Source organism: Antrostomus carolinensis, unplaced genomic scaffold (genome assembly GCF_000700745.2).
Source record: "Antrostomus carolinensis isolate BGI_N321 unplaced genomic scaffold, ASM70074v2 scaffold44504, whole genome shotgun sequence".
Taxonomy (NCBI): Eukaryota; Metazoa; Chordata; class Aves; order Caprimulgiformes; family Caprimulgidae; genus Antrostomus; species Antrostomus carolinensis.
The window spans coordinates 7,726-31,361 of record NW_010313654.1 but is presented as its reverse complement, the minus strand read 5'-3'; the positions used below and the strand labels follow the sequence as shown (position 1 = coordinate 31,361).

The window sequence follows — 23,636 nt, the reverse complement described above, 5'->3', positions numbered from 1 at the left end:
GCCTGTAGCAGAACTTTGGCCTGAAATATTTTTCCTGAAGAGCTCCTGAAGAAACATGTTCTTCATTTGAATTGACTGCATTGATGTTTATTCTTAAAGCATTACATTTCTTTACACTTTTCTGATTTTCATGCGTTGTGATCTTAAGTCAGTATTTAAATATTGTTCCGCATTTGGATTTGGGATAGCTGAAGGATATGAAGTACTTAAGCCATTGTTTCTGTCCCTCACCAAGACTGTAGTCTTGCTGAGAATTCCAGCACTTCACATGAATCACCTCATGTAGACCATGGAGACTTCTTAGGACCCACTGTCAGGCAGTTACTGTTAGCTAAATTGTCCTGTAGTTGTTTCAGTCAGTTCAACAACAGTTGGTGTGAATTCACTGACACTGATTTGGTTTAATAGTGTCACTGAAGCGTAACTAACGCAAGACCATCAAGTGATGTAGGAAAAGGAAAGCAAAAATATCCAGTGAAGTATATGAATTAAAAATTCAGAACTACTTACCTAGATCATTAATAATAAAACAATACAGGCATTTGGTTCAAAGAAAATAATGAAAGTAAGATAATTTTAAAGAAAATAATTTGTTGATGCGATGAATGTCCTTTCTGTGTTTTTAGAGTTCTCACCTCTGTACCTGTGTCCATTCACTTTTATTCTCTTATTCTCAGGGATACTTATCCTCTGTAGTGCTGATCAGGAGCAGTTTGGTACCGTCACAATTTAAAGCACATTTAATACCGTTACAGATTTGCCCTCTGCTACCCAGTTTCTCCAACCATGGACTTCTCTGTTTAGATTGCAGACTCTTGCAGGAAGCTGTATGACCCACTCTTGTTTGAGACCTGCAGGTTACCACTCTGTTACTAATTAATACCAATAGTAATAGCTTTTGCATAACCCCAGGAGGAAAACTTCTGGGCTGATTTTTGTGATTTGGATTTTCCTCTGTTGGATCTTTATTTTTAAGTATAAATCCTGCTTTGTTTCTTTGTTATTCATTCATAAATAAGCACACGTTACATCAGACTGTTACAACGTTGTCTTTTTAAGAATAGATTTCTGTTTTGCACTGAAATGAGATGTCCAAATCAAGTATAAATTATTAATAGTATAATTATATATTTTTTTCTTCTGTATGTGTTGTACCCATTTGTCCTCTTCTTATTTTTCACTTATTTTTCTTTGATATCCAGGGACAACCAGACGAGACAAATACAAGATGCTGTTTCAAATGTGGAAAAACATTTTGGTGAATTGTGCCAAATATTTGCTGGATATGTACGTAAAACTGCCAGACTACGAGACAAAGCAGATCTTCTAGTAAATGAAATATATGCATATGCAGCCACAGAGACACCAAACTTAAAAGTTGGACTGAAAAACTTTGCAGATGAATTTTCCAGACTTCAGGATTATCGCCAGGCAGAGGTACAAAATTAAAGCTGTACATGTTGTGTTTGCCATCTGAACTTTTCAGTTACTTATCTATGATTAAAAGGGAAAAGATATACTCTGCCATCACAAGAGAAATATAGGAGAAAACACTTTTAAATATATTAATGGCAGAGCAGAATAGCCTGCTAATAATTTTGGTGAAAACTGCCTGTGATTACTCCTGTTGAAGTCAGTAAAACTATTCATATGAGCACTGACAGAATTTGAGACAGAGCAAATCTTTTATTGGTCTTAGACTTTGGATTATGATTTATGGTTAATAAAGTATTTTAGTTTTGTGGCTTGAGTTGTCTAGCAGCAGCTGAGGTAAAATCAGTCGTTTTCCCTTTGCTGAGTCTGTTATGATAAGCAGTATGGAAGAGAATACTAACTGGAATCCCTCACTAGGCACTGTGGGCCTGAGATGTTGTTTGGGACCACTGTAGATTTCATAAGTCTGTAGTTCAACACTAAAAGTACAAACTTGATTTGGACCGTGTGCAACAATATAGTCATATTTTTGCTAGATAAGTGAGAGTGTAAAGAAAGGTGTTTAGCCACTTACACATCTATGTGTGGGGCCAGTCAAACTGTAACTTATGATCCAGAATTCCAAATGCTGAGATTTAAGAAAAAATAAATTCAGGCAAATGTACTCAAACTAGTTTTTGGAGTGCCTGTCTATTCTTTTAGTAAGGCAAAGAAAATTCCCGTTTATAGTTTTGAAAAGCTAAGAACCCATTCTAATTTTAAAGAGACTAAAGTAGTTGACATTCTTGATGTTTTCAGATAGGACTTTTTTTTTAAAAAAAAAGAAGCATAGCAAGTCATCTTTCTATATTAACAAAGTAGAAAAAGAAAACCTTTTCAGATAAGTTAATCTATGAGGTATCTAGTATAAGGTACTAAGTATAGGGTTTGAAAAACAAGAAATAGCCATGGATCTTTAACAATGTATTGGTAGTCAGATTTTTAAGAAGTAATAGAAATCCAAGGGTGTGGATAATGTGATTTTTATTTTTTTTTTTAACCCCCCTACCCTCCCATAAGATCTTCTGCATCTGGCCCCATCTAAGCCATACATAGTTCCTTATGCTTCAACTGATGTCATAGCAATTTATCCCTCTGTTAATAGGGTACATTTATATTATGGCCAAAGGTGTATCTGAAGTCAGACTGCACGATCCCTCTGTACATTTTCACCTTTAAACTATTAATCTGTAATTGGAAGGTACCTGTGTAAAAACTTGAGTTTTGCTGCTTTCAGTTTTTAGGTATGTTTTTAAGAACATCCTCCTAACATGCCTGTCCCCAAACCACCACTGCCCTTTGAAGAAGAAAAGGCAGAATCAAAGAAAAAGAGAAACTTTTAATCAAGTTCTCCTTTGCTTATGAAAGCCAAATAGATAATCTCAGCTTTACTTCTTTTGGGCATCAGGTTAATTAACAGTTTTCATCTGTGTTGACAATGTGAGCAAGAGAAAATTAGCTTATAAGGGTTATCGATTTCTGGTCTTCAGCTGCCGTGCTAGATATATAAATGCTGAGGTGTGAGGTACTTCCACAACATATGGAAGAGCAAATAAGCAAGAAGGGCAGGTAATTTGGTATGTCTGCATCATGTGCTTCATTTAGAGCCTACTGCCCTATTCCATTCCTTTCCATTCTATTGATAGTTTAAGTGAATTAGTTTGTCAGTGCACTGGTCGAGTGTAGTAAAGGAGAAATGTTAGCTCAGGTGGCATAGATTTTAGCTGACTGGTGACTGCCAGTTTCGAGGGGAGTGTAATTAATGTCTATCCCTTTCTAGCAGAGATATGCACCTTGTCCAAATCTGGACAGAACAGCGATGGGCCAGATGGCTCACTGGTCCAAAGTCATCAGCAGCTTATGCTGGGGCCACTTCGGCAGTATTTTGACAAACAGGCAGGTCTTATCCTATTGCCTGTCTGACCATATGTAGCTGTTTTTCTAACTCGGAGAACTGAAACAAAAATTCAGGTGTACTCATCTGTGAGAGCATTCATGCATTTTACTCAACTTATTGGTATTTTTAATATTTTCAGTACCTACAATGCCGTAGACATTATTTTTAAGAACATAAGTGTAGCATTTCTGTGTACAATATGTTTGATAGCAAAGATGGCTTAGTCTATACTCTACCAACAAGTGTAGAGGAAATATGTTGATCTTTAGGTAGAAAGCTACAGATCTCCAAGATGCAGTGTTTGATGTACTTAGTACTCGGTTGTTAAAATCTCCATGCTTTATTTATCCTGATATATCGCCAATGAAGAAAAAGGAATTCCACTAGAAATCAGATTGAGCTCTGCAAAATAAAAATTATTCACTGGTTAATTTAATTGACTCTGGTTTTTGCGATATTTTTAAAACCTCCATCCCACTATATTTTCAGCATATATGGACTAAATTCCTAATAAAATGAGTCACTAGTTGTTGTGGTTTAACCTCAGCCAGCAACTGAGCACCACACAGCCACTCACTTGCTATCCCATGGTAGAGAGAATCAGGAGGGTAAAAGTGAGAAAACTCGTGGGTTGAGATAAAGACAGTGTAATAGGTAAAGCAAAATCTGTGCATGCAAGCAAAGCACAACAAGGATTCATTCACTGCTTCCCATCGACAGGCAGGTGTTTAGCCACCTCCAGGACAGCCAGGCTCCATCACACGTAGCGGTTACTTGGGAGGACAAACACCATCACTCCGAACGTCTCCCGTTTCTTTCTTCCTCCCCCAGCTGAGCATGACGTTGTATGGTATGGAATATCCCTTTGGTCAGCTGGGGTCGGCTGTCCCAGCTGTGTCCCCTCCCAACTTCTTGTGCACCCCCAGCCTCCTTGCTGGTGGGGTGGCGTGAGAAGCAGAGAAGGCCTTGACTCTGTGTCAGCACTGCTCAGCAGTAACAAAAACATCCCTGTGTTATCAACACTGTTTTCAGCAAAAATCTGAGAGAAGGCCTTGACTCTGTGTCAGCACTGCTCAGCAGTAACAAAAACATCCCTGTGTTATCAACACTGTTTTCAGCACAAATCCAAAACACAGCCCCATACCAGCTACTGTGAAGAAAATTAACTCTATCCCAGCCAAAACCAGCACACTAGTAAATTGTTTCCTGTTTCTGCACACCCTAGATGTAGATTATTTTTGTGACCTTGTGATTTCTTTTATAGGTTGACAGGCTTGAAGCCAAGGTTGTTGAACCTCTGAAAAGTTATGGGACCATAGTGAAACTTAAAAGGGTAGGTTCAACGTCTGTTTTCTCACAAGGTACATTTTGGTGTTCTGCCCATTCAGTTGAAAACTTCTGCTTTACAGGGGAGAATGGTTCTGATTTTTCATATTGCAGTAATCAGTCTAACTGAATTAGATAGCAAATACATCTGAATTGAAGCTATATATATGTTGGAGGAAAAAGTTTTGATGTAAAGACAAGGATATTCAGACTTCTGGAGCACAAGCAAATGCTAAAAAAAGGCATTGTGGATAGTGTGAAATTTCCTGTATAGTGCAAATTCAGGATGTTTTTCTTAATTATAAATTATGTTGTTGTTATTAATATTATTACTTATTATTGTTATTATTATTATTATTTAGAGTTCCAAAAAGTGAATTACATGTAATGCTTTTGGCTCTTAGTCATCTATATGCTGCTTTTAACAGCTTTTCTAACTTAGAACTGCATTCTGCATTGAAGTTTATAATGTAGAAGACACTTTTTGAAATTGATAAATAAGTAGTGGCCTGAATCTCTCTCTGTCCTGCAAAGTCATCAGGATGACATGAAGATACACAAAGTACCATGGTCTCTTCACTCACTATATTCTGGAAACAGTGTGTATAGAGGTTTGAAATATTCCCACAAAATATCTGTAAATTTCGTTCCTCCAGGAGGGATAAGCTTGAGCAAGTAAATTTTAAACAGCAGACACTAGTTTACAGGACGAAAGTAGTACTTCGTAATACTTGTGTATTACATAAAGGATACATTCATCCTGTAAACTCAAATCTGTAATTGATGTATGTATCTGTGTCATAATTATATAAACCAAAAGGTAAAGTGATCATTATTTGATAATATTTTACATACAAAAATCTTACAGTGTGTTCATCATGGTTAATTTGAGTGCATTGTGGTACTGTGTCTCATGCTAGTATTTTTCATATGTTTTTGTTCTTATATCCTTTCAATACAGTGAAGAAAGGAGGCTGAGGGGGATCTCATCAATGCTTATAAATATTTAAAAGGGTGGGTGTCAGGAGGATGGGGCCAGACTCTTCTCAGTGGTGTCCAGTGACAGGACAAGGGGCAGTGGTCATGAAGTGGAAAACAGAAAGTTCAACCTAAACATAAGAAAGGACTTCTTTACTGTGAGGGTAACAGAGCACTGGAACAGGCTGCCCAGAGAGGTTGTGGAGTCTCCATCTCTGGAGGCATTCAAAACCCACCTAGACATGTTCCCGTGTGATCTGCTCTAGGTGATCCTGCTCTAGCAGGGCAGTTGGACTAGATGATCTCCAGAGGTGCCTTCCAGCCCCTACCATTCTGTGATTCTGTGATATAGCATTCAGAACTCACTGCACAGCTCTCACTTGGTTGTTAGAGAAACAATTATGAAGGAAAAGCATCCTGCATTTGAGTGGTACTACGTGTGGTAGTCCTTAACAGTTATAGACTAGAGAGCCTGTATCCTAGAATTTGGTATCTTAACAGTCTGAAACCCAGTTTGTGAGACCTAGAACTGAGTATTCTCTAGGATATACACGGTGAGGGTGGAAGACAAGTTTCATGTGTTTGTGGCAGTAGTGTTGCTGAGGAGACACAGAGCACTACAGCAGTGCCTGGGACTTCCAAAGCATTGACAATACTGTCTCAAGGTGCATTGCTACTGACAGCCAGTGAATGCTGAGGACGGAAGCAACTCAAGCCAGGTCATCCCTTGCAACAGTGAATGGCATTTCCTGTTGTCTCTGCCTTTCAGAATGCCAGAAAGCATTACATAATGTTTATCTTAGCTACAGCAAGGAGCACAAAAACATTCTTAAACTGTAGATGGGATTAACTTTTATCAACATACCTTTGAACTAAGAGAGATTTCACTGAAAATGTAGACCATTAAATGATTTCCCACCCCTCCACCCCCCCCAAGCTGTTATCATAAACCTTGGTTAAAACTTCAACTGTCAGGTCTTCAGTTATCACCTCTAAACACTGGGACATTTTTAGTGAAAAGGGCAGTTTTGTCACTCATGTAAAGCTAGCACAGGGTGCTAGTTGTACGACTGGGTTACCTGTAACTACATTAGCTGATTTAAGGAAAACCAGGCAGAGTATGTTATTATAGCACTTTTTATAGGGGGGGTTCTCACTGCTCTTTAATGGATCCATTCCAGGTTGTACACAAACCATTTTTGTGCTGTATCTAAAAAGAACTGTTGCTGTTTCTGTGGGGTAAGACATCAATGTTCTGTGATACTAAATGCTTTAAAGATGCCCAAATTAATCGGAATAGTGTTGTCCTTTAACTGCTAATGCAATAAAATTGTTTCATTCGCATGTCCTGGTTTACTATGCTGAGTAGCTCTCTGGGGCAGGATTTGGCACCTTTAGTGGAAGCCAGTATAATATTCTTGTCCTGTAATGCAGCTTAAATGTAGGATTTTAGGATTTCTTTGTGTTTCATTGTTCTATATATCAGTCTTCACTTTTCTGCTTTTTGGCAACTCTGTTCCTGGTTTCCTTTTCTTCATATAAAACAGGACATCATAAAACCAAGGTGATCCACCTGCAGAAGAAAGAATTGGTTTGCTTTAATAACTTCAGTGACTAAAGCAGGTAACAGTACAGTGATGAGGATCTGCCAGCTCACTGTCTGGTGGATGGACTGTAGCTGTACTTCTGTGTGGTTTGAAATTAGATGGCTGACCAGAGTTCTTACATATTACTTGAATTAATATTTTAAACCCAGAGGGACTATGAATAATTTTATATTCTCTGTATCTGTCCTTTATCTCACTGGCTATTACACTCCATTCCATTTCTCTTTGGGTGTAATTAAAGCATGTTTTCCAAAAACACATCAAATCTTGGTCTGAAGACACTGGAGGGGAATGTAGGACTGTGGTAGTTAGTGGTTATTTGATGTCTGTGATGTTTTGTTTTAAGCAAAAGAGTTCATTTAATCTTTGGTTCTTGTTATATGTTCCACTGAGATTCAAGAGCTCTGTGATGCTCTGTTGTTTTGGGGTTTTTTTTTTCCCCTGGATGAAGGTATTTAGATGCTAGTAAAACCTATTTTTTGTTCTTTTCAGTTAGCTAAAAATGTAGACCTTAATTCTTTCGCCACAATAATGGCATTTTCTGCAGCTTGTGAATATTTTTTAAATGTTGTTTTCTGCACCCTTTTCAGTTTTTCAACATCTTAGACAAAATATGTATGTAACTCTGCCCTATCTTTGTACATCCCAAACCTGTATATAGCTCCACCACTACAGCCACAGTAGCACCAAAGCTTTGTCAGGCTTCAGCTAGCACAGAGAAGTATGATGGCTGCTGTTGCCACAGAGAACAGAGGTAGAGAAGGGAACAGTGCAGTCCCTCTAGGTATTTCCAAAGTCACTATGTGCTAGGAAAAAATACTGAATTTTATAGTGGTACCTGTAGTAATTTCCTTAGCATTCTCAAGTATGTTTTGCATTAAAGTCAGAACCCTTTCAGCCACAGTGTTAAATTCTGATTGACTGTTTTAAATGGGCCTAGACAGTCAGTGCTGTTAACAAGGCCCAGTCCTTAAATATCAGTAAACATACAGCTGTGACCATTAGATACAAAACTGGCTTCGTTCTATGGCAAATATGTTTTTATCTCCTCTTTCTCTACCTTTGATTTAAAATTTAAAATGTAAATCAATTTTAAAAAAATTCTATTACTGCTTTTCTTGCAGTCGCATGGTTTTGATAAAGGAGAACGCCCTTTCTGGTAGACTTTCAGATGGCCTTCAAGGTTGTCTGTATTCTGTTTTGAAAGAATAGCAGCAAAATTAGTTTTCGTGGGCTAAAGATGCAGTTGTTTTTATTATCAGAAACGAGCTGTGTCCCTAAAGATGAAGCAAAATGACAGTCATATACACAAGGACATACAAACAGACAGTAAGGATAGAAAAAAGGAAGGAACCGCATGCTTTGATCCTGATCTCGTGTACAGACTCGTTATTGAAGACACAGCACTCTGAACCTTGGCATGCTTGTGCTTGGCATTGACTAGTGATCTGGTCAGAGGATCACAGAGCTTTCCGAAAGAGGAACATTTGTGGTTGTATGTCTTTCTGGGTGAAGGAGACCTACAACATGTTAAAATTCAGAAATCCAGGGAAGGAGCACAGACAACATCCTAGGAGATGATAGTCTTTAATAGCTTTAATCCGCTCCGTTCTGGAGTTGTAGATAAATGGGAGCTGTTCTTTTTAAAGGAAATGATGGTTTGAAGTGCATGCCCAACTCCTCCCTCAGATTTTGGTAAGACTGATTCCCTCGGGCTGTATTTCTGCTTGTTGTAAGGTACTGCTTCTTAAAATTAGAGCCATCAAAATTAATGTCATTTCCCATACCAGGGCAAATGGAGTGATAAATATCTGACAACTTTAGATTCCACCTATGCCAAACTATTAGCAAAACACAGTTTTATAGTGAAAAAAGAATTTGAAAGTGGTATGTAAACATTCTTAAATTGTCATAGATCTTCCTAGAAGTACATCCTACTTCTTTGGAAATGAGGAGCAAAAATATTTATCGACAGTTTCTGCCTTTTCTACATTGAAAAGTTTCATCTTCTCCAGCTACATTACTAGGATGTATTTTGTTCCAAATATATTTAAACGTCTTACTAACTGCATATATAAATAGGCAATTTAACTCTTTCAGCCATGGGTTTTTTTATGGCACCTTAAACACTGTGTGGCAGTTTTGTGTTATTTGTGACCTGATTGGTACTGACTGATGCCTGTTTAGTTTTTTTTCTTTCTGGTTTATTTTTAGTTTAATGCCACCTTTATTCTATTGCTAAGCCTGGAATGGGGCTCTTGACCATGTACTGTACTTTTCATGAAAGGCTGTAAATATCTTTCTTCTTTACCCACATTTTCAATTATAGCGTGTGCTACAGAAACTTGGGCAAGGTGCTAAACTCTCGTGGTCCCCATTGACTACTCTTTCAGGGGACCATTTAACAGGATAAAAATCTGGTTTTATTTAAAGCAGAAGTTTTGTTCAGGTTTTCTAGGCAATGCTTGTATGAAGAAAAGTGCATTTTGTATTATCCTAAATCTGTTATCCTAGATCTATTTCAAACGTGTAAAACATTTTATTTCCAGGATGATCTTAAAGCAACTTTAACAGCAAAGAACAGAGAAGCCAAGCAGTTATCTCAACTGGAAAAGACACGTCAGCGGAATCCATCAGATCGGCACATTATTGTATCCTGCATTTCTAGTGGCTATAAGAAACGTTTTTAAAATTTCTCGGGAATTAAACTATTGTGTTTGGAAAGTACCAAGAGAAGAATGCTCTTTAGAGGGACTGTTTCCTATGTTGACGTTGAATCCTCTCATAAACTTTATAATGTTACAGCTTATAATAGCTGCTTGTTACTCACTCCCTTTTTGATTGAAGAGAAACTGCAGAGTACTTGATATGTTTCTGCACGAAAGTTAAGCACAGATTGCATCTAGGAATTTGGAGGTTTTTGAACATAAGTGTAATCAGACAACTCCTTTTTTACTTCTGTGGATTTTTTGGTGGGTTTTTTTTTGTTTTTCTCACTGTTGTTTGGTAGTTCCTTGTACCTAGATGGAGTATGAGTTTCCTCGAGCTGCTAGATGAAGTGTGAAAGGAAAAGTTGTTATTCTATTAGTAGAATACTCAAACAGACTACTCTTCCTTTCAAAAGACCAGTGACCCTCTCCAGTATACTATTCTGTATCACAGAGGGAAAAATTAAGCCTCCACAGAAATTCCATTAAAATCTCACTGAAGTTTCAAATTCTGAAGCAATCAGAATCTACAAAATGCCAAAAGAAAGGGGATTAAGGCAATCCCACTTCAGTCCCTTTATACCTGTGTATTATGATACAGCATTTAAGTTCATGATGATCTGCTGTTTATTTTTTTCTTAAGACTTTAGCATTGGACTCAGGAGTAAAGCAGTCTTGTTCTTTGTAGGATTTCATCAACTTTTATTTCAGAAATCAGAATCTTTCAAGTGACTGAAGCATGGGACTGCTGAAAGAGTGAAAATTACAGTGATGGTCAAATGCCACACAGGAGAATTAAATTTTATTTTTGTCTCTGCCAAAGAATTCCTATTTAATATTAATCAAATCAGGTACATCAAGCGATGACTAATTAGAGTTACTCATGTAATGAAGACACAGGGATGTCAGCCATAGGGTTAGAACTTGACCTGTGATGGAGAGTTCTCTTCCATTAGAATTAAGGGAGTAAATGATAACAGTAAGCTGTTCTCCACAAAGGGAGACTAGTCCCATTTTTCTCCCTCTTGCGCTAATTCCCAGCTGATTTCATGGGTATATGGCTGGCACCTCGCTTGTTTCTTCTTGTCTCTTTGCTAAACTAATCCCAAATACACTTCTGCTTTTTGTAACACCTGTGTTTTCTGCATTTAAGACCTTGCCTGAAGAGTTACTAAATCTCAGGACAGTCTAGATAGTCTGCATATGGCCAAAGGCATCAAACACTATGTATTTGCATTTTAAAGTGATCAGCACAAAATGCATAAAAAGTATTGGGTGCAAGAATATGTTCATTTGCTTTTGAGGATGTATGCAGGTCAGCTTTTAGGCCCGACAGAGGCTTCACCGTGTTCACTGGTGATAGCATAGCTCCATCAGTGGTTCTGTTACTCTTGAGCAACAGTGATGTTTCAGCAGCAAACAACTTCGGCCACAAATAGCAAAGTGAGCAATACTCACTCCCACATTTCAAGTTCATCTTGTAAAACATGGGGATAGTATGACTGTGAAAAAACCTTACCTCATTTTTTTTAAATATAAAAATGCATTTTTATAAACCAACACTGTTTGTGGTCGTTTGGGTTTTTTTGTTGAGGGTTTTTTTTATGAAAAGGTGTACCTAGGTTGTCTGATTTTTTTTTTCCTTTAAATAAATAACCAAACCCTCAGTCCAAGACAAACAGCTGTTCTGAAATATTGTGGCCTGGATAACTGAATTCTAGCAAAGCTGTTAACAAACTGTAAGTAATGTCTTACAGCAGGAAGCTTCAGACAATATAGTAAGAGCACCCTCCCAGTATACAGAAATTATGAAATATCTGAGGTAAATACATAACAATATATTAAAAGAAGTGAAAACAGATGCTTTTATGAATAACAATTGTTATTTTGCCAATTTTTCCTTTACTAATATCTCCAGTCACAGGTGAGTGCTTCAGAAGAGAAAAATGTCAGACTGCTGTTGTGCAAACTACACAGGTTCTGCAAGTTTAGACATTTCACTCTACAGCAAACAAAATTCCTTTCCCAGTGCATCTGTGCACAAAACCTGGCCAGTCTATTTAAGATGGATCGGAAAGACGTATTTCATTATCATAGAAATCACTTGCTGTATTTGCATGTGTAATGGCTGCTTATGCATAACAGCTGCCTTCATTTACACAGTGACTGATTGTAATAATTGAGAATACACAAAATGTCTTTGCTTACTCCACTTCCCTCCTGTTTTTTGGGCAAAATCAAGAAAAGGAGATGAACACGTGCCCTTATGTACTACTGAAGATCATTTCCAATTTTGTTGGCCCAGTAATGGCAGAATTGTGTCTATGACTTTAAACTGTTTTGTAAGGAGACTTTCAAATTTATAATCCTGTAATATAAGGTTACCAGATTTTAATCAAAGAAAGAGAAGTGACACAGCATGGCTTATGCCTTAGGTTTCCATATACATACAACACTGAAAACTGGATCATGGGAACTGGGCCTGTGGTGACTATTTTCATTTAAACAAAAAAAAAGTTTCCTCTCTTAAGTTGCACTGTTGTAGAAAGGGGAAAGATCCTACATCTCAGGACAGAATAGATTCCTGATGATATTAACTTATTAACTGACAGAGCCTTTAAGTAATTACTGGCTTGACTAGTCTATGATGTTTGATTAGTAAGGTATGGAAAATAAAGTAAGTTTAGACTCAAATTTTGCAGTCCTGAAGTGCAAGCTCTTACATCTTTACATCACTTTTTTGTAACAGTACACAGTCCTCAGACTTTACTTAACCAGAATAGCTTCAATATCTTTTATTTAAATGGTAGTGTGCATTTTTTATAGAGTTCATAGTTATGTCTAATTAAAATATGTATCTAAAATGCTTTTTGTAACAAAGTAAGAAAAAATGTGTATTTATGCATTTGGGATTGTTTGGTGAGTCCCCTTCCCAGTGCCCTGTTGAAGATGGGTTTTATAAAATATTTTAATAATACAAAAATAATAAAAAGATAAAATACCTGAAATGCTTTTGGATCTAAAAAATTTATAACTCTAGTCTGTTGATTGAGATACTTACAGGAAAGGTGCATTAGTTCCAGCTGCTGCTCTACTATCTATTAAAATAATTTATAAAATCTTAGTAAGATGAGGTTCAGCACATGACACTAGAAAAGCTTCATTCTAGACACAGCAGGCTGATCTGCACTTGAAAATAAAGGGTGATCTTTTTTGCTCATCCACCACTCTGGCCTGTGCACTCCTGCCCTCTCCTTTACACCAGCTTAAAAAAACCTTAACTTTTCCAAAGGGTAAACCTTTGTGCTGGGTTAATTCCCTGAACCCAGTCACCGTGTTGTCAGCAGAGTGTCAGGGCTGGCTCGGTGGAATTAGCAGATGAGTGTCACAGGAAATGGATTAGGGCAGTGGGACGTTCCTGACTGGCTGCAGCTAGTCACCTCTCATGCTTCAGATCAAAGTCACAAAGGGGAAGAAAGCATCTTTATTTGTTTATTAAGCTACAACTAAGTTTACAAACACAGTAACACAGATGTGTAGTATTTTGAAAACCTTACTATGTTTTCATGACAATTGGAGCAAATATCTTTTTATCAAATACAGGACTATTTTCACCTTTCTGTTACTTTACCAGGCTGAAAGTGAATTGCAGAGAGCTTCCCTGGATGCAACTCGAACAACTCGGCAGTTAGAGGAAACCATTGATAATTTTGAGAAACAGAAAATAAAGGACATAAAAGTAAGTGTGCTCACATTGCAGTATATGACATCATGTTTCATCTCACATAATAAAATTACTGTAGTTACTCTTTGTAAAGATTAGAAACACTTAGTATTAACTTAAACCTATGTAAATAAAAATCTTGTGGTATTCCTGAATATTTCATAATCCAGATATCATGTACTTTGCAATTAAAAATAAGTTAATTATTCTTACAGTTTATTGAATTCAGAATTTTCCTGTATCAAATTGTTTAGCATTTGCACCTTGCAAGAGTTGCTGTATTCTACTTCACTGGTAGCTGCATTTGTTATTGGAATGATACATGTGGATTGATATCAGCAAATAGTGATAAGTAAATAATCTGTTTATCCATGCTGAAATTTGTGTAGGTTACTGCATTTAAAGGTTTTACTGATACAAAAAGCACCAAGTGCTTAGTGACTGCAAGTAATCAAAGTTTTAATTTCTCTCTTAATGCCAAACATTGAGTGGCTTAAGTCCCAAAGACTACAGTTACTGAAAAACACTTCCATTATGTGATCTCAAATCGTAAAATCACTGAAGTGAGATACCTTTTATTTTTAAGGGGGGAGGAAAACTAAATAGGAAATAGAAAGGTGGTTGAAAAACCCAACCAAACCAACCAGTACTTGATGACAGAGTAATATGAAAAAGATTGTGAGTTCTGAAGATGTCATCATTAAGTGTTTTTTTTAATATATAAAGTATATTTTATTAACTAAACTATATAATTATTTGTAAATTACAAATATGTCTAAAATTTACAGATAATTTATCCCCAACCTGTTAAAAAAGATTGCCATCAATAAAGCAAAAATTCACTGAATACATCTTGCAAATATGTATCAGGGAATATCAAGTGAGTTTTCAGCATGACATTTTATTTATTGCTAATGAGCCTCTTCTTCACTTTCAAGCATTTACTTAGAATTTAGTATGAAATGACAACTGTGTAAGTGACAGCCCAGCCAGCATTTATGTTTAATTTCTAAAATTCAGGTCTGACTACTTAAAAGTACTAGGTACTGTGCAGTTATTTGTATCATTTAGATACCAAGTACAGAATTCAGTAATTTCTTGTATTTGAAGTGGAAACATGCTCTACTGCATTAAGAAAACCTTTATTTTCATTTGCTTTTAGAACATATTTTCTGAATTTATAACTATAGAAATGTTATTCCATGGGAAAGCTTTAGAGATATATACTGCTGCCTACCAAAATATCCAAAATATTGATGAAAATGAAGATTTAGAGGTAAGAGTGATTAAGACTTGCTACATAAAAACAGTTCTCACACTTTAGGGCTAGACATGTCCCAGGCAGAAAATGCAACAAATATTTCAGGTTCCCAGAACAAACTTCTTGTGTGTGTGTGTGTGTGTGTGTGTGTGTGTGTGTATATATATATATATATATACATACACACACCAAGCCCTTTTTTTAGCATTTCTCCAGCAAGAGTGTGCAGATTTATAAACTCAAGAGATTTTAAAAACAGAGAACTGCTGTGGCAATCCAGTCTTTCCCACAAAATAGAGGCTTTTCCTAAATTAACTGCCACTCCAAGCTCAGGTAATCATAGTTCTCAAAGAACACTTCTGTTGTGAATCTCACTGTAAAGATGAACAGTAAGAGAAAATCTTACACTGCTCTGATAAGAAGTTCTCGACTAATTACATGATTAAAAATCTTTCTCATCTTTCTATTCTGAGGGTTTTTTGTTTTCATCTTTCAGTCACTGTTTTTTATTAGGCTGTTCTAGAATTAAGAGACGCTTGTTACCAAATTGCTTTTTGTGCCTTGTGCCAAGTTACAGCTTGGTTTCAAGTCACCCTTTCTGTTCTCTTTTGAGTTACAGTCTCTCTTTCCCAAGACATGTTTTCCAGCCCTTTATTACTTCTTGCAGTTTTTCTGGATGTTTGGCCTTTAAACTTCCTATCACTGAAATGTATGTTGAGTGTATGTGTTCACCTTGTCAAGAAAGCTGGATCATTTTCAGTCTTTTTTTGTAAATGCTATCAGTCCTCATTTTATTTTTTCCATTACATAGCTCAGGACCAAGATGGCAGTATTCAGTTAGAACGAGACATACAAAATCACTTCAGTGACAATCACATTTGAGACTACTTGGTATTTTTACTTCATTTAAACTATGCCATGGCAATTTTGTGCTATTCTAGTTTTACAATTAAAATGTCATGTGGCACCAGTTAAAAAATATCCTTTAAGTCAGTACTTGATCTTTCACAACCAAATGTCTAACTCTTTTTAAATTTCCTGTTAATTGGACAATATTGCCTTTCCATAAAAATACTGACTGACCATAATTCTATCATCTTCCTTGACTTTATTATTAAAAGTCTTGCACGAATAGCTTTCTTATTTTTAGTATCAGGTATTATTATTATTATTATTATTATTTAGTATTAGTCTTATAATTTAGTCTTTATTATTATTATTATTATTATTATTTAGTATTAGTCTTATAATTTAGTCTTTTTTACTATTGGAAAGAACTTGTAAATACAGTGGTTATTACAGTCTTCCCTGTAATCTAATGGTTTCCCCAAATTTTTCGTGAGCTGCACATCTCCTGAACATTTCAGATAAAATTTCTCTGATGCAGCTGAGACTGGCCACAGGGATTTGCTTGTGAAGGCACTAAAAGTTTATCTCCCCAGGAAATGGAGAGCCTGAAGGGAGTTGCTGGGGTTCATACCTCTAGGTTTGCCTGAAACTCAGCTACGTGTGTTAGTGGGAAGCCACTGCAGTTTTCTGTTTGTAAATCCTCTCAGATCTCTGAAGAACGTTTACTTTGACCATGTGAGTGTGCTGATGTGTCTCGGGTTGAGCAAGCATGTTGTTTTAGATAAAAGTGATCAATCCAAACTACGGATGATGCATATCTCTGGAGCAGGTTTAATTGTCCAGTGCTGCATTTTTGTTAGCTTCAGCCTGGGTGATTGTTAGCTTGCAAGCTGTATCATGGCACCCAAGTTAATGCTTTCTTCATTTGAACAGGTTTTTCGGAGCTCGCTTTATCCATCTGACTATCAATCTCGCTTAGACATAGTTCGTGCAAATTCAAAGTCACCCCTGCAAAGAACTGGCTCCTTAAAATCTTCATTAAGGACAGTACAGGTAAGAAAGGAAAATGCTAGATCACTGTATTAAAAGACTGTCTTAAGTAGGGCCTTAGCTAATGGACCTGGTCCGCTATCTTTACTCAGTTCAGGACAGTTACAAAAGTACAGAGACTTCCAAGGACATAAAGATCATATTAAGCTCTTAATAATGCAGCTTCTAAATATAATTTTTATTTGAGGAAAAAACAAAATCAGTTTTTAAAGCTGCATTGTTTACTTTTGAAAAATGCCATTTCCAGCAATACTATTTCTTTCATCAACAAACTGTGGCATCTTCCAGAGAAAAGATCTAGGAGCTTATTGGAAACAGAAGTGACATTCTTTAAATAACATTTGCATATTCTTAGATCAGTATCCAGATCCTAGAGTGTGGATTCTCTACCAGGCCCTAACTCACCCTAGCGATACCTCCTAGCAGCAGATCAAACCCATGAGCAACAGACTTGTCCTTTTATACTCTGAAAATTCAGAGCAGGTGAGGAAAAGGAGGATGAAAAAAATAAGTGAATCAGATGGAGAAAGTGCCACTGCTTTTGAATCAGCTACCTTGCAAAATTCTTTGACGCTTGTTTGCAGCAGTAAACTTGCAGACATTGCAAAATGGCTAAATTAATTTTTATTTATTGTAGCCTTTTACCACTGTTTCAGTTAAAGACAAAGATGGCCAAATTTAAATGTACTCATCCCACTTTTCTTTTTTGGACATAATCATGTATTGATATCATAATACTCAAAAGTTTTATTTACTTCATACACACCATTACCCCTTCTCTGCTCTCAAGATAGAAAGGATCAGTTATTACAGTTGAGTTATTCTGTTGTTGAAAGTATGAGTCATAGTATCTGAAAAGGTAAAAGAACCCAGTGATTTAGTGCCTGAAGACCAACCTTGACTTTGAATATGCTGCCTGTCCTCTCTATCAAACAAGCAAATTTCACATTCAAGCTACTTCAGAAAATGTTTACCCATTCATTTTTTTGAAGACCAGAGGAAGCTGTCAAAAATCTTTTTCCATCTTCCTTGAGAACTTCCTGCAGTGCTGCCAAACTGTATCAAGGGTATAAAAGCATCTCTAATTACTCTGAGGTGCCAAAGGTAGCTATGTTTTGGACTCTTTAAAAAACCTAAATGTATGTACACTGTGATTTCTCTCAGAGATGGAGGGGAACTCCATTTTTACTAACTTGGAAGTTTACCTTACTCTTCTCCTAGACCTCCCTTTTAGCTTTAACTGCAGATGATAATGTTGTCATAACCTCTCCCTGGAATATCTGAAAAGAACAGGGAGTCATCTAGACCTAGAGGGAAACTGCAGTACATTTCAAAACAATGTCATCTTACTGGGCTATGCAGTGTATCCTCAGAGGAGGATCACATGGCAGAAAAAAGGGGTGGGACAGCCTACTAAGGCAATCACTATAGGGCAGTAAGGGAGAGGTAGGCACCCTGTTCCGCACATCCCTCCAGCTGCCCTTTCTGATTCTGCAAGTCATATGTTGCATCAGGATCGGTACCTTGAATTACACTAAGGGCTCTGGTCTCTGTAACCCACCAAACACCTCACTAGCAAAAAACACTGTGTTCAGAAAAACCTTCACGTGACTTGTTTTACCTTCCTGTAGACCTCTCTCCCAAAGTTTTCACAGGTCTGGTTTCATGCTATGTAATAATAATTTACTGGCCATAATGCAGTACTTTGGAATTTTCAGTTTAAAGCAGTATAAATAATACAGTAAGCAGGTCACAGAGACTAGGACTAGGGGGCGAGGGGAAGGACGGGACACAAACACTAACCGGTAAGTGGGGGACGGGGCAGGCAGTCACTGCATACCAGATGGATAAACTGTGCTGGTGACACAACACCTGTCTGTCAGGGGATTTAGCACAAACCATCCTTGAATGTACCTTTCGGTATTACGTCCCTATTAAAAATCTAAAGTACTCCTTGACCTTGATTCATTTTTTCACAAAGAGCTACCTACTTTTAAAGTTCTGGTGCCTTAACGTGAACTCACGTTGCTTTGACGTGATAATCTAAAGTGTCCTGGAGTGAGTACTCTGGAAGGAGGAGTGAGTACTCTGGAAGGAGTACCATATGCTAAATTATCAAAAGCAGGAATTTGCAAAGACCACTGCTATTTTTGAGTCCATCTTAATGCTTCTGTCCCTCAACTCTTCCCCCCCTTGACTTCCACAGTTGTTTTCAACTCAGACTAGCTCAAGCAACTGAAGTGCTGGTTTCTTCATCCTACCTGCCCAAAATTCATTTAGCAGACAATACTACAAAACCACAAGGAAAGCAGCAGTGGGCGATCCTGTTAGAAAGAATGACTGTCCCAAGCTGCACTGACAGTGCAACAATAAGACTTGCATTTTTTCATATCTATGCAATTAATATGATCAGGAGAGAAAACTTCTACGTACCAGGAAAGCTGTTTTTCACAGGATGGCTCCCCATGATGACAAAACCTCTTCAGGGGTTCAGGGCTTTTTTTAAACATAACTATTACAGATACTTGGTTTACACAAGTTTTGAAAAGGCTATGTAAGTTTTCACTACAATCCTTTGTCAATCCCTCTGTTTTGCACTTGGCAATTTATCTTCAGCATTTTGTTTTACTGATTCAGGTTAGTATGCTGTATTTTAGAGAGAACTGTAGCAGAAGAGAATGACCTTTTTGCAGATATTTTAAATCAAACTTCACTACACAGGTTTTATCCATGTGCATTTAATAGAGCTACCTGTTGAGCACCTGCCCTCTAAGACAGCAAAGTATCATTTTTACCATGGTTGAAAATGTCTGCATCCAGGTGTTCCAACACTGCCTGCTGTGCAAGACATGAGAATTGCCATGCTTTCTGTAGTAGCACATGCACTGAAACGTGCAACTCAACAGCTTAAGCAAGGACAGTCATCATTAACATTATGTGAAACTTAAAGAATTCATTTTCACATAAAATTGTTTATGATAAGCAACAAACTATCAGATTCCATTACATTTTTTAAATTAAATTATTTTTTCAGCATTAAGTAATCAAAAATTGAATTTTCAAGTACTAGTAGGGTACGTTCTAGCTTTATGGCAACATAACATAGATTTAAACTGCACAATTGCCTTTCTTTCTCACTTTCCTTACCGTGATCCAGTTTGTTTCTTACGTTAGCCATCTTACTACTGCCTCACTGCCACTAGCGATAATATTTAATTTACTATTTAGTTAATTACAGCATGGTCAGAGGTACCCGAATAGTGAGCAGAAAAAAAGCCTTAAAGCCAAAATAGCACCTCTTATTTCAGAAAAGGGGAAAGGGGAGCTTTTATTGAGAAATATGTTTGAAGTTCTGCTTAAGAATTTCACATGTTCTTAACTAGAAAAAACTTGAAAAAATTAGTCTATCCATTGAAATGAAACTACCTTAACAGGCTCAATCTGCAGCACTCCTTAATCTCCAATTACAAATCAGTGCAATTGTCTTTTTCTTCTTTCACAGAAAGAAAGATTGCTGGTATTGGCATTTAGACGTGAGTTAACCCAGCTTCATCCAATAATTTAACTCCATTTTCTGTTATGTTTAGAGATTTGTAAGCAAGCATTTGCTTCAAGCTAAATTACATACTTTGTGAGCACCAACAAGACCAAGGATTTTTCTGCCTTCATTAGTTCAATGATTGCAGTTTGCTTTATGCACACACAAAAAACTTTTGTTACATACATAGCTGTATTAATTATGAAATCTCAGAAGTCAATTTAAGAACCAGCGTTTAAAGACTTTTAAAATAGGGGGTTGGTTAAAAAAAAAAGAGGGCAAGTTTTGTCTTCAATACTGAAGTTTTATATTAACATTGTATGTGAGAAAACTCAGAAAATATAACCAAAATTAGAGCTGCAGATGCCCTTAGAGAACTGCTGAACCTAAAATCATTTTTCAAAAGCATTCCAGATGACTTGGATAACTATCTTTGAGTTTAATGTTCCTTTTCTTAGGGGAAAGGAAAAAAAACCCTTATATTCTACTTTAAATTGTAAATCTTGCATCTTCTGTGAAGAATCTGTCTTCAATAGGAATTAGATTGAGCCCTCATTAGAAAAAGTATAGATGACAGAATCTGTCAGATGAGATAAAAGCTTGGCAGCTGGCACTTGTTTTTAACATTTGATGAACCAAAAATGGACGACAGTATCATTCTGAAGGGCAAGCGCTGATGGGCAGGGAAAAAAGTTCACAGATGAATCAAGACTCTTCTAGTAAAGTTTGTATAATTTATTCTCAAAAACAGCTTAGAGCAGCATAGTGTTGAGTTTTTTATTTAACTGAAGAGGTTTGATGTCTTCATAATAAGATTATGCCTTAATACTCATCTTCAGCCTGCTGTCTCAACAGCCAGCCCCGAAAAAAACTAACTTACACCCTGTTGATTTTTAACATTAAATAAATTAATGCATAGTTTTCCCTATCCTATAATAGTTCTCAGGACTATGGGGATTTTTTTTTTTAAGCTTTTAAAAATCATTACTGTATTTATATTCTGTGCCATATATCTTTCTGTTAGCTTTGTGCACGTTACTAGAAATTGAAGGGTTAAGGGATGAACAACTTCCCCCTTCCCGCTAAATGAAAAACCTACAAGTACTTAGACCCAGAAAAGCCAACAGCAAATTGTTTTTCCTTCAGGAGAACAAACATTTTATTTACTTTGGTTGGATTTCTGGTTTAGATTTCCAGCAGTATGTTAAGAAAAGACGAAGAAGAGGAGGAAGAAGATGAAGATGAGGAAGAGGAGGAGGAGGAGGAGGAAGAATTAGATGCTACTAAAGAAGTGAGATAACAAAACTGTTCTAAGAGTCTTTTCTGATTGGGGAAAAAAAAATCCTTTTGTTTAAAGGCTTTTTTGTGTTAATCCAAAATTTCACTGAGGCTGTATTTTTAAAATTTCACCAGGAGCAAGCATTGGTACTTATAGTAGAGTGCCAGAAACAAATTACTAGTTTCAAAGAAGGGAACAGAATCTGCTGAAAATGGACAATTACAGTAGCTAGAAAATGAAATATTTAAATAGAATCCTGTATAACATTTGCATAAATGTTATACTGCAGTCATACTTGCTTAAATTTACATGACTTTTGTCCAAAAACTGCACTAAGCTGACAAGCAGTTATGAACATAAGGGTTTGCTTATTACTTTGCCAATATATTACCTTATTCTGTAGCTGCACACCTCTTGGCTTTAGTCAGTCCTCTAGCTATACCTGTGATAATTGGTTTTATACATCCTAAAGTAACTGCAGCACTCAAGAAACTGATTGCAGCATCAATCCTGTTACATTTCATTTTGTTACCCATCGAGGATGGCAGAAGGCAGGGTGAGGTGTAGTGTTGTCTCGTTCTCATTTACCTCAGGCTTGACTAAGATGACTTTTTATTACTTTACACATACAGAATGAACACTAACAAATAAGGACTCAGCCCAGTATCTACTTTTAATGCTGCTTTGCTTTTAAATAAAAGTGCCTTCATAATAAGATTAGTTGGTATTTTATATAGTTGACATTTATTGTAGTAGTTGACATGCTATATATAGATCAATTTTCACGTGTGTTTAACTGTTTGATTCAGTTACCAATTCCATCAAACATATAACAAATTACACATGCTGAGTGTAACTTCTTGTCCTCTTTGGAGATGGTGGTTATGCACGTTCATTTTTGAATAGCATACTATTGTCTGCCAGAAAGCTGCTACCGTACTGTTTCTCTCCAGCTTTAGAATCTGCTAAATGTAGAAAGAACATATATATAAATCTAGAAATTAAACTTGTAACTCAGAAAACAATCTTAAGTTATAACCAAATATTTTTTCCAGTACAGAAATAAACCAGGAAATGCATTTTTAATATTGATGCTGCCTTTGTCCACTAATGCAAATATGCAATATATACTTGTTTTGACAGGTAAAAAACAGGTTTTGACAAAAAAATAATGTGATGAAAATATAAGTGAAAATGTCACAGTACAGGGTTTTGTTTTAAAACCAGAAAATAATTTTACACGAGAATTACATACTATTGACATTGAACTGCTGTTGGGAAGGAGTAGAATACTAATGCCTAAAACTTTTTAAAAGTATCTACATAACTAATTCCCATCTATTTTGGCAAGTAGGGAACTTCAATAAATATTTGTATCACAACATCAGTATTATGATGATCACCGCTTTACCGTTTCATTTTCTGTGAAGTCATGTAATCCAAAACAGATGGTTAAGTTCATTGCTAGACCAGGTCTTCATATAATAGATATGCAAATAGCAATTATTTCTGTACTATGGCTTGAAAAAGGAATTCTGAATAAAAAAGGAAGCAGTGCTGAGATTAATTCCAACTACAAGATTAGTAGCTAGGGTACAGAGAAATAATTTCATCCTCAGCAGTTTCAAATTCCTCTTCCTCTCCTACCTCACAAAAAAGGTCGACTTTAGGAATTACAGAAAAACTTAATGAAACAGAGAAATACAGTGTTTACCATCCCAAAAATTTATAGTACCTTATCAGCAATTACTCACGCTTTCTTGAGAACAGATAATGCTTTTTCTAAAAGATAATCTCACACTTAACCATCAAAATACCTACTAAACTCCCCTATCCTTCCAGCCTCCCAATCTTTTTTTAATTACAAGAATTCAATCCTATGTACCAACACTACTCAAGAAGCATGGTAAAGAGTTTACCAATTTATTGTCACTGTTTGAAATCTC

The 23,636-nt window shown here is 36.5% G+C and overlaps 1 protein-coding gene across 1 annotated transcript; it reads left to right on the top strand.

Moving 5' to 3' along the window:
- Positions 1 to 1,118: 1,118 nt before the first annotated feature.
- CIBAR1 (CBY1 interacting BAR domain containing 1) lies at positions 1,119 to 21,711 on the top strand (the record flags this gene model as incomplete). The annotated part of the gene is made up of 8 exons (XM_010167412.1): positions 1,119 to 1,437; positions 4,635 to 4,703; positions 9,831 to 9,932; positions 11,908 to 11,913; positions 13,624 to 13,728; positions 14,876 to 14,989; positions 16,757 to 16,876; positions 21,601 to 21,711. Coding segments are annotated over 8 exons (946 nt in total), but the record flags the coding sequence as incomplete, so codon positions are not given.
- Between the last annotated feature and the right edge of the window lie 1,925 nt (positions 21,712 to 23,636).